At 30.5% G+C, this 12,386-nt stretch overlaps 2 protein-coding genes across 2 annotated transcripts in view; one reads left to right on the forward strand and one right to left on the reverse strand.

Moving 5' to 3' along the window:
* Window positions 1-72: 72 nt before the first annotated feature.
* LOC125065822 (baculoviral IAP repeat-containing protein 5) lies at window positions 73-1,456 on the reverse strand. Its single transcript, XM_047673662.1, has 2 exons — window positions 1,078-1,456; window positions 73-805 (listed from the first exon to the last, which is right to left on the reverse strand). The coding sequence occupies exons 1-2, from the start codon at window positions 1,351-1,353 to the stop codon at window positions 677-679; spliced, it is 405 nt and encodes a 134-aa protein (XP_047529618.1). The 5' UTR covers window positions 1,354-1,456; the 3' UTR covers window positions 73-676.
* A 474-nt stretch (window positions 1,457-1,930) lies between these two features.
* The window catches only part of LOC125065571, a 38,871-nt gene continuing 28,415 nt past the window's right edge, over window positions 1,931-12,386 (forward strand). Inside the window, exon 1 of the mRNA XM_047673253.1 lies at window positions 1,931-2,269. The gene's annotated coding sequence lies outside the window, so the exon portion shown is untranslated. The remainder of the gene's footprint in view (window positions 2,270-12,386) is intronic.

Genomic DNA, 12,386 nt, shown 5'->3' on the forward strand with positions numbered 1-12,386 from the left:
GAGCTACAATTGGAATGTCTGTGATGATTTCGTATGAAAGGAATAAATATTAAAATCAAACTTAAGTTTAATGTTATGGAAATTCTTTAATTAACATATTTACAATAAAAAAAATGAGAGGCACATATAGGGTACTTTTAAGAGATTTACAGTAAATATATATATAAGTTAGAAATTATTGTATTCTGTATCTGCAACTTTATATAATTTTTTATTTATGTATAAGCAATTTGCCTTGCCTCGCTTTGCCTAACACCAACTAAACACATGTACTGTAATAATTTAAATATCAGATATAATTATTAACTTTTAAAGATTCACTTGTTTAAAATATTGTTTAATATGCACATGGCAATGTAAAAATCCACTATTTATTCATTTTCATTTCATTTAAAATAGGATTGAATGTAATTTAATTTTAAATTCATTCAAATTTTTCATTAGTATAACAACAGCAAAGATATTGAGAACCAAAGTAAAAAAAGGGCATATTTATAAATTTTAAAAGAATAGATTATAATAATGTTTTTTTTTTTTAAATATAATACACATGGGAAACAATTCAATTAATTATTTTCTATCCATGTATTAATAAACAAAGTCAGTCTTAGCATACAAATTACATAATATTAATGAATAATTAACTACACACTTGTAATAAACATTCTATTTTTAATCACTTCCTTCCTAAGCATCTTCTTCTTACCGATTTTGCTTTATCATCAATTTGTTCTTTAGCTAGTTCTGCTATGCGCTTAGTTTCATTAATCATATACTGTTTTATGACCGAGAGGAACTCTGAAAGCTAAAAGAAAACATTAATAAGTTAGGTAATAATGTAAAGAATGTCTTGAGTATGTTATTCAGCACTAGGCTTTAAACTTGATGTTATAAGCTGGTATGACTTAATTTTTATAAAACAAAATTTCTTTATTGAACCACTTTATTACAACCATTGGCATGAGTTGTAAATATTTACACAGGTAAAGTCAATTAAGAGCTACTTGGAAGGAGAATATATTACATCCACATTGTAGGTATAATTTAGTAAAATATTTTTATATTAAAATTACTTACCAATAATTCATCTTCTTTTTTTCCGAGTTGAACAAATGCACATTTAGAGGCGTGGCTTTTATGCTCTGCCCAAGGATCATCGCTAGCTTCCCAACCATCCAGTTCTTTTCCACAGAGGAAGCATTTTGCTGCGTCTGCATCTTCATCGCCAGTAGCCACCGAATAAAACCCAGCTTCAGCCATATTACGGATGTTACATTTATTCTTATCACCGAAAGGCCATTTTTTGAATGTTTTAACACGTTCCTCGACAAGGAATAAAGAAGGACTTTCCATTATTGATATCGAATAATTATTGATATATTATAAGAATCACACGAGTAAATTTTAAAAACCGTTAAGCGGTAACAGATTTTTCAAAAGTTTTGCTTTTATTGATATCGACAACAGTCAGATGTCAATGTCAACCTTTATTTTTGTTTAATTCTTCCTTTTTTGAATAGACAAGGATATACATTATACAGCCTTAATATTTATAAAGTCTACAATATAATACGCTTGATTGTTATTATTTTATTTTGAGCATGTATTAATCTTAATTTGAGTATGTATTTTTATAGGCTGCATAATTGCTGCCTGTAAAAAAAATGCATAGAAACAGGGCTATAGAAACAGACAAAGAACTTAAATGTTTTATTATATCTCATGTTTTAACTATAAAATATCTATATATAAAAGATATGTAAAATAAACTTGTATGTTGTTATAATTTATAAACAGGCAAAATTCTTTAGCCGCCTCAATTATGTTATTATCCGCAGATAAATTAAAGTTTTTATGTTACAGTATTATCTGTCCCTGTCATATTTTGACTAGCCAATCCAATGGAAGGAAAGTCAAAGTCCATGTTCGGCCACAGTTTAGTTAAGATAGGTAGTGGTATTCTGTTGATCTAGAAAGTAATTTTGTGTTGGTGTTTTATGTCGAAAACGTAGATTGTCTAATCATATATACGTATGATAACTTAAATATACCGAATAAATGCTATATAACTCAATTTATGGTACAAATATATAAAGCAATTTCTTAAAATAATCTTCCAAAGTAATCGAAACAAGTGCCTAATATTTTCTGTCTTTTGTTATTTATATATTGTCATTGAATAGTGTTCGTCGAGCGTTTAATGTTTTCCGCGAAGCTTGCAATGGTCCGAGCTGTTTTCTAGCATCGTCCTGTACTGTACAATATTTTGGTAAGTAAATTAATACGATTATATATTGTTTACTTCAGTTTTTGAACAATTGACATTAGTTTGATGTGATTAAAATAACTTTACTTTCATATGCATTTTGTTGGTCTTAGTGTCCTCAAAACGGGGCACACGTGTACTGTTTTAGTTTTAACCTTGTATATCATGCCATAAGATAAAAAAATATCACAGGGTGGCAATCGATAGATTAAAAATAGGTACACTACTTTATATCAGTAGTTATTAAGGGCTAGTTTCTAAAACAATTGAAACTTTTTTAACTTTAGCAAGTAAATATGTTTATTTTCCTTGATCAAATTTTCGTAATTATAACCTCGAAACATTATTTCATTTAATTTTGAGGACTTTTTACTTTTATTTTTTTTATTTTATATATTTTAGGGAAACATACGGCATAGTATAATACATACAATTAATACCAAAATAATTCTAACATATGCCAACAAAGTGTCCACTGTTGCATTTAGACATGGATTGAACTAAAATAATATATCAATTAATTGATAAAGATTTATTTAGCTTATACAAAACTGAAGTGATTTATGTATATGTTTTAAACTCATATTTTAAAATCCTGTAAAATATGTTAAAATTGAATGATAAAACAAAAGAAAAAATAAAACTAAATCATCAAATACTACAAATTTTAAAAAATTATGTCAATTAATATCTCATTTTAAAGTGTTTAGCATATGTACAAAATTATCAAAATAGTACATACCTAACACTAATTTTTAAATGAAGTTCTTATGTTAAGATAACATTGATCATTGCCAAACAGAACAAATATATTCTATTATTGGGGTAAGGTATCCTCTCCATTATTATTGTAATATAATATATTGTCATATATATATTGAGCTTATTCTACCAGACTGCTCCAATGCAGGTGGGTATAATACAGCTCATAAATATTCCTCTACTTGGCAAACTACTTACCTAAAAAAGAGCCCTGGAACATATTTTACTAATTTGATCTACTTTGCGATATTAAGCTGAATACGCTTTTCTCCATTCATGCAATGGTTTTTCCTTGACATAATCTTAGACACATATTGTATACGAAAATGTGTTATTTAATTGGCCTGTGTGCACTACACCGATACCAGTTTTTCTTAGGCAATTTTAATAACACTTGATGATAATATTGTTTGTGGAAAAATTTGATTCTAATAGATTTAAATAATGATTATATTTTTTTGTCCATCAATAGACATAAATTACAAACAAGAAAGATGTACAAGAGGTATTCTTACCGCTAAAACAGTGATCTCTTCCAGGTTACCTTAAGGTAAAGGTAAGTGTATGAGTATATACGCCATAGATTAATATGATTTATAAATACATTAAAATGAAATTCATTTGATGTGAATATTTTTTTTTTAAGACATGACTTTTTCCCATTGCTATACTTACTGTCACTTTCTACATGTACATTGTAAACAAAATGTAGGTGTGGTCAATTTGTTATGTTCAATTACTATACTGTATAGTTTGTAACCAGATTACAGCTTAAGCTGTCAAAGTAGTTATAGTCTATTTCAATGGTAGTAGGAACAAAGATAAACAAACCCTAGATTTACGTATTTCATGCGATTTAGTATTAACTCAGCTATATTGTACACTACTAACAGATCTTTATTTATATTACAACACTATTACACTTAACTACTTATTTCCGCTTTAATTTTACTTTCAAAATTCCGGTAACGGTTTCGTCCATATTCAACAAGGCATTTTTTCGCAAATCCATAGTCTATTCTTATATTTAAGTTATGAGGTGAATCAAAATTTATTTATATTACAACACTATTACACTTAACTACTTATTTCCGCTTTAATTTTACTTTCAAAATTCCGGTAACGGTTTCGTCCATATTCAACAAGGCATTTTTTCGCAAATCCATAGTCTATTCTTATATTTAAGTTATGAGGTGAATCAAAATTCTAAACTAGAGAGTACAGAAAAACTTGAAAAATAAAACATTTTCTTAACTCTCAAAAACAAGCTATGTATAGAACCAATTTTGAATGAGCTAGTGTGATTACAGACACAAGGAATACAATATTTTAGTTTCCAAAGCTGGTGCCGCATTGGCGATGTAAGGAATAGTTAATATTTCTCACAGCACTAATGTCTATGCCATATGTAATGGGCAGTGGTTACCTCTTACCATCAGGCGGCTAAATTGGCCGTCCGCCAGTCTATATTTTACAAAAAACCATAACGTCAATATTGTCAAAAGTCGTTCCAGCATATGCTCCTTTAATTTTGCTTATAAGTGAAAATTTCTCAGGACCAAGTCTAGAGAATATTGTGGGTGGTCAAGTATATCGAAGCCGGCTCTGCGTATTGCAGAGAGAGCAACTTCCGATAGATGAGCGGGAGCGATATCGTAGAGACAAAACACGCCCAATATCATTTTTCTACGACGTTTTGTTGATTATATTGTTAACATTTAATCATTTCACGCCCTTTTAGATTTCATTTGCATAATTAGGGTCCAATCAACCTCGTCTGTCCTTTTGGCATTTAATCAATGAAAAGGAATCAAACACTATCCCGATAAATGAGTCTAGAACTTTGCCAGCGGTAGGAACGACTATGTATTCATGCGATGAGAGTATAATTGTTTTTAAGAGATGCTTTGCGTGTTACTGCATTGAAATGGTTTAATACCGACAAACTTGATCTGTTGTTTGTTTCTGTCAGTTATTATTAGTTATACCCATCTTCCGTAACTTTTATTAAATTATTTAAATTACCATTCATGACTACATACCCAATATTGTTGTTTGAAAATAATGACAATAATTATTTAGCCTTTTAGTTTTTCTATTTTATATACAAATTATAAAAAAACAACACTCAGGCAAGATAATCGTAAGTCTAAAAAATATATATAGCTAAAATATTGAGTAGGTATTACCGAATAATTTCTGTATAATCCCAATAACGTTGTGGTACAGAACCTACATCACATAAATTTTGGTTGGTCTTTTTATCATGGAGGATTTGAACATTCTGACAAATATAATAATATTTTTAAAAGTCTAATAGTGTAATATTATGTGTGTGTGTGTGTGTTTTTTATTAATTTAATTCACATCTGTACGTAGCAAATTATACGTACTGACACATGAAAAAAACAGAAGATCATTATCTTGTATCGTTGAAGTTACTTTGGTTTTTCATTATTAAATATGGAGTATTAAAGGGAGACGAGAGATGAGCTCGGATTAACAGTAATCCTGTTTGTAATAAAGTTAAAGCTCTATAATGTAGAGCTTCGGCCTCAGTCGCTTCGAAAGCAATAAAACGCGTCGTTAATGTAAAGAAAACAATCTGGTACTAAGTATCGACCGTGTCTCAATTGCTTAAGACGATTGCTCAGGCTAATTGTAAGTATTATGATATTCCTTCGCGCTCAAGTCGTGTATTTTTCGCCACTAAATAGTACTGCCAGACTCACAGGCTCATCATATGATATTATTTGTCGGATCGCTATTAAAAAAAAGAAACTCACGTTTAAATAATACATGAAATGCCCACTTGACTGCCTCGTTAGTACAGGGGCTGGATGTAAAATTCGCAAATCTCAAGGTCGTAGACCAGGTCGGGCCCATAAAAAGCCATTGGTTTTTTCTTAGCAAATCAGTAGCAGTCCGGAGTCTACGTTCCCGCCGTCGGGAACTTAATGGAAAAAAACCATTTACGATAAAAATTGTAATATTTTTTCTCTAATTAACTTTTTCATCTAAACTTAGAAAAGGTTTTCTCATTAAAACACTTTCAATCCACGATAAAATAAAATATTGAGTAAATTTTGATCTTATTAGCAAACATCAACTTTACTTGGTTTATGTTAAAACACCATATTATTATGTAAATTGAAATAACGTACATAAAAACCTATTTTTTTTATAAATTATTTGAAAATTCGTAACCCTGCATATGTTTGCAGGGTATATCCACATTGATTGAGGGTTAATTTAATTTGAGTGACGTCATAAAAGTGCTTGTACGATAAACACTTTATTTATTAAATAAATGTAATACAGAATGAAGTGAATTTTAGTAACAATTGAATATAAACGAATATGACTATGTATATCAATGAAAATTAAAGCCTATTAAAATACAGTAGTGGTTTCTAACACTGTACAAAGCGTGACCTCTTTGAAATCTCTTATAAAGCCAACACCTCCTTTAGAAGTCAATGTCGTAGAGGTTTTTACGCTCCTCTACGTATTAACAAAGGCGTTACAAAATCTTTATACTTCATGTTATGTATAGTTAAAAATGATAGTAAGGACAAGGTATTATTAATTTAGATGAAAAATGTGTTTCGTTCCAGTTTAGTCTAAGACGTGACAGCGTAATCCTATTTATGATATTAATAAGGATGTTTTTGAAAAATTATCAGGAATATACCGTACAACTATTAACAGTTAAAACAATTTTTTGCATTAAAAATAAATTCAGACGTAAGCACACACTTGTTTACATAACATTATATGGTCTTGTCGGGATCAATGGAACGCGAGATTGTGTTGGTAATCTTCCAAGTACGCATATATCATGAGAAAAATTAAAAAAAAACGTCTTACAACAAAATTAAATACTAGCTTAGGTTCCGTTGTGACGTTTTTTAACGGAATAAAAAAATAAGTTTACTAAGTGAGCTTCCAAGAGTGCGTGGGAAAGCTATGTCTTCGCAAGATTTAGAAAATAAAATCATTTCTTATTTCTTTTCAATAGGCAGGAAGAAACGCTTTAACCTGGTAACCTTTTCGTCTACACTGTAAAAAAAAGTATAAAAAAATAAAACAGTTTTGTTTACTAACGGTAGCTGTTCCTTGAAATAAAACACACAAAATCATTACACAAATATCTCTGTACAAAACATAAACATATTTAGAAAACCTTTACGAAAATCTGAAGTTTCTGGTTTCTAAATTAGTCACCAACCTGTTTTTTAGCAATGGTGGAATAGGCTCGAATCTTTCTTAAAAATGAGAAACTTGTTGTTTGAAGGAACTGGAGTTTTGTTTGTTTGAAAGCTATAAAGCATCTGTCAGATATGATCTATTTTTGCGTTAGGTATCAAATTCTTCAATTTAGTTTAGGTCGTCTAAGTACCATCCGCTTATCAGATATTTCACCGCGGAACAGCAATGTTGAGTGTTTTTGTGTTCCTGTATCAAGTGAGCCAGTCTAACTATAGGCAGAATTGTGGGTTGTGGGTAGTTCCAGTGAATTATTTCAAAAAGATGTTAGTATTGTTTCTGTTAAAAATGTGCATATAAAAACAAACGAGGAAAATAGATAGATTTTAAAAGAGCATAAAGACCGTACTATGTAAATGTACAAATATATTAGAAGTAGAATTAATTCATTTGTCGTTATACAAAATGTAACAATTCAACGTGATATGATTTTTTTTATAATAACAATAAAAAGCTAAAAATTTTATCCAGGTAAATTTAATTGCAGTCGTAATAATAATTGATATTATATCACTTTACTTGTAAAGACATTTTGCGTAGTGTTAACGAGTCGTACTCAGAAACAGGGCCTATTCCCGGGATACGGCATGAGATCGATGCGGCATCCGCACTGCGGTTGATCCCGCAATCCTACGGTTCCTGCTTCACCATGAACTAAAATGTTTTTTTCTGTCTTAATTAAATATATATATGTGTACTAATTGGTGTACTAACTAAAATAGTTTAATTGGATTGGGGTTTTAAGGAAAGAAAGTTTGAATGATTAATGCATGGAATTATTTCTTTCAAATTACGTCCATACAAGCAATGTTAATAATCAAATGTCAGAAATAAAAAAAATCTTCAACACATTTTTCTTTTTTTAAAGTGAATAACGATTATATTATTAAGAAAGAAAACGAGATTTAAAAAAATACATCATTTGCAATAGTCTTGCTTCCTTGGGCGGTAATTATTCTCGGTCGATTTTTATAAAGTAATGCTGACCAGCCAATCAGAGAATTGCGGCCAAACACAAAATTAATTGGATAATTTTACTGTCAGAGCGAATTCTAGCAGTGATTTCTTTTGGGAAAATTTCGATGTCGTTTGCCAAAGTCGTCATTTGTCGAGGTTGTTTTGTGTGGAAACCATTCAAAAGATCATTTAGAAACAAAGGAAATTCTAATAGATCGACCGCTTCAATATACGTATATACCAGTATGACAATTGCCCAAAATTTTTTAGATTAATTAATCGTTGAGCATCAGAAATAAGTATTGTGTAATTTTCACACATTGATTAGTAAGTAATTTTGTCTATGATCGCTCAGGTACAATAGTCAATGCTTAATCTAAAATGTTCACACGTAATATATTTATTTGAAAGATAATAAACATTGTACGGTATACAATAAACACATTGTCATGTGAAGCAAGGTGTTTCTGATAAAGCGGAGGATTGAATATCGTAATGGGATTCCGGGTATTATGCATGGCTTCGCTTGTAAACAATCTTCAATTGGTTTTACAAAATCATAATTTAATATTTTTTGTTAATACTAACTCGCTTTACTGGTCGCTTTGAAATTTAATACATTGAACATAATAATTTGAAAGTGTATCCTAACGTTACAAAAATTACGATATAATTAGTGTTTAAAAATGTTTGTTATATAAATTATTATTTCTTGAGATCCATGGGCTCAAACAACGTCAACCCCCGAATCTATAAATGATTATTAGGTTTTCGATCAAAAATGTTTAGGTAGCTGCACGGACAGTTCAGCATGTACTTGATAGTGTGTACTTTTCGGTGAATTGGAAAGTACGTTAAGCAAGTCGGCCCTGCTTAGTAAAATCTTTCCGGTCGTGTAAGAGTCTCCCTTTTCATCGAATAACTTTCGTAATTAAGGACTTAACTTATGTGTTACTAGTGCAATATAATATAATATTTTAAAATTATATCGCTTGAGTTGCGCCGTAAAATTACTCATATCTTGCCCTTATACAGACTAATTCATGGTGACATATCTTCACCTGAATTAATTAAGCATATCAACTTATCAGTTGCTCGTACTATTCCTAGACGTCTAATTAAAAATCCTTTTGTACTCCGACATCTAAAACAAATTCAGGTAAATATGCACTTCTTAACTGACTCATGAATTCGTTTAATGACTTGTCATGTAACGGCGATTTTAACATCTTTCATAATAATAAAACTAATTTTGTTAAACATTCCAAAGATCTCATTATTCCATCTCATACCTTATAAGTAATATATTTAAGTTTTGTTTTTTCTTTTTTAAATTTTCTAATTTGCTTTTATATTCCTCAGTACAGTATTGTATCTTTGTTATCTTAATTTCAATTATTATTTAGTTATTAAAATTTGATTTTATATTTTATATAGGTTAGTTTGGTTCATATAAACTATATCAAAAATATTTTTGAAGGTCAATGTTGTTTACACTTTTAAAGACGTATCACTTTGAATGTTACCCACATCAGATATTAATTTTAAGTGCTTAGTGATAAGTTGATGGTGTAACTTTTTCAATGAATAAATATATATTGGCCAGAAGGATATCATTCATCATCATTTTTTCAAAAAAAAAAAAGGAAGGATATCATTATCATAAAATCATCGCACGTTATTTCGTTAAATTTTTAGTTTTTAATTATGTACGATTATCGCTGCTCTTAATATAAATTGAAAGTGAGTTAATCTGCTTTCACATTTCAACCAATTATCGTGAAGTTTGACACACTGAAATAGCCGAAGAAGGCTCTTTAATAATACATGTGAGTTAAAAGCTAAATATTTACTAAAGTCATTATTTAATGCACTACCTTCTGTTCAGTATGGTTTTGTTGTATTTAGGACTGATACATTCTATGACCTCTATATTTTATTAGTATGTATGAAAAGTTTGTTAAGTTACACATATAACTTTCATATACGTAAATATATATTTGTTCATAAATAAAGTTGTCACGGTTTTATATTCCCTTTCCAAAGTCAATGTGAGTTCTAAGGATAGTTCGTTTCAAAGTTATTGATGTAATAAACAGGAGAAGATACTTATATGGATCGAGTCGATTGTGAGATGTGTCGTCGAATGTCTCAAGTAATTAGGGCCAATTGATATGAAAGGTCAATTGAGAAACGTTCGCAAAAAAGGGACGCGGAACCTTCTATTCCTCAAATTTATAGGTCTAGGAAAAAGCCGAATAGATAAGGCAATGAGTGGCAGACAATGCTTTTTGATGTAGCCAATGTGAAATCTTTAACACTTGTTCTTCGAATTTAATTAAAACCAAGCGGGAAGTATTCCTTCTAAAAAAAAATTCTATTTTTTTTATGCTATCGTTAGACAGTCAGGCAAATAAACCAGTTTGTAAGTGGTCACGACTTACTACAGGAATTGGGGTCGTATAAAGTTTAATAATTTCTAACATAACCGTGGCGCAATCAAACTTGGGAATTTAGATGTTATGTCCCCTGTGCCTGTAGTTACACTAGATCATATAGCCTTCAAATTGAAACGCATAAATACTAAGTATTGCTGCTCGGCGGTAGAATATATGATGAGTAGGACTACCACCAAACAAATTTCCTAAATGACAGAGTTCTGAAGTAGGTGACAAATATAAAAAAACAAATACCAAGTCGATAACCTCCTTCTTTTAGAATTCGGTTAAATTGTGTAGAAGTTAAATTATCTTTTCATTAGCGAAAATACAAGGAAATCATGATAATAAAGGAAAAATATTTTCTATAGTAATGAGGTATGACGACCTTCATTTGATAAATGTTAAAGTCAGACAATTTAATTAAATAATATTTAATGAGCGTTGCTGATTCGTGATCGCGATTATTCCTCAAATAAATTAATATTCATTAGCGCTATAAAAGTCGATTATTTCGATGAGTTCTTGAAAATTAACAAGACTCTAGAGTTCAAAAGAATATAGATGAGCACAACAGACTAACAACAACTTCGAAAATAGAACGAATAATCGGAAATTGAAATTGAGCCGATGTGGCCCAGTGGTTAGAACGTGTGCACCTTAACCGATGATTATAGGTTCAAACCCAGGCAAGCACCACTGAATATTCATGTGCTTAATTTATGGTTATAATTTATCTCGTACTCGGCGGTGAAGGAAAACATCGTGAAAAAACCTGCAAGTGTCTAATTTCAATAAAATTCTGCCACACGTGTATTCCACCAAACCGCATTGGAGCAGCGTGGGGGAATATGTTCCAAACCTTCTCCTCAAAGGGAGAGGAGGCCTTAGTCCAGCAGTGGGAAATTTACAGGCTGTGTAATGTAATGTAAAAAAAAACTGAAATTACAATGCAGAAATTGAAATTCAGCACCGTTTGTAATATATAAAGGGGTAATTAGATGATAGATATAATAAAAATATACTGCCGATGGCGTTTCGAATTAACCTATTTGTTAATTTATCTTAATAACCTTTGCACAAATTACGCACTTGTGATTCCATTGACTGACAATTTGATTTAATAAAGAGAAATAACTCAATAATTATGCCTATCAGATTTGCCAGGTGTTCGCAGTATGGAGCGTCTGGTACACGCCACAGTTCCGCAGCTATTTAGGTCAGAGCTATTTCTGATTATGGATATCCACCAAGTTTATATCGCTATGAGTATGAATAATTAATCATTATTTATTTACCAAATTGACAGCAATAAGTATCTCTTAATAAAACGAGGTGTTTAATGTTTCTACCTGATTTGCCAGCGAATTCATCCATGTTAAAGACGGATTTTATTACGCACGGAGGCAACCGTCACAGTGTCTTTGAAAATATATCCGCAAAGCGGCGAATTTAAAATTATCTTTTAATAAAGTATCTTTTTTCACTGTCATCCGATGTCATTGAAACAATACCGCCTAAATGATGCTCCAAGTTGATCTATATATATAAACTTACGTTTCTTCAACAAATAATGATCATAAATAACTCGTGAAAACGAAAGGAAATCCGTTCAGTGGTGTCCGAGATTAGCGTGTCTGTATGACAGACACAAATAATAGAATGCTTTTTTTGCGTACCTGTACCCTTTTTTT

This window comes from Vanessa atalanta, chromosome 8 (genome assembly GCF_905147765.1).
Source record: "Vanessa atalanta chromosome 8, ilVanAtal1.2, whole genome shotgun sequence".
In the NCBI taxonomy this organism is placed as follows: Eukaryota; Metazoa; Arthropoda; class Insecta; order Lepidoptera; family Nymphalidae; genus Vanessa; species Vanessa atalanta.

Bases quoted from the DNA above. Each gene is read 5' to 3' on its own strand.
- LOC125065822 (XM_047673662.1), bottom strand. From the start codon at position 1,353: ATGGAAAGTCCTTCTTTATTCCTTGTCGAGGAACGTGTTAAAACATTC. The intron at 806-1,077 runs GTAAGTAATTTT...GTTTTCTTTTAG, and splicing joins AAAAAGAAGATGAATTATTG to CTTTCAGAGTTCCTCTCGGT.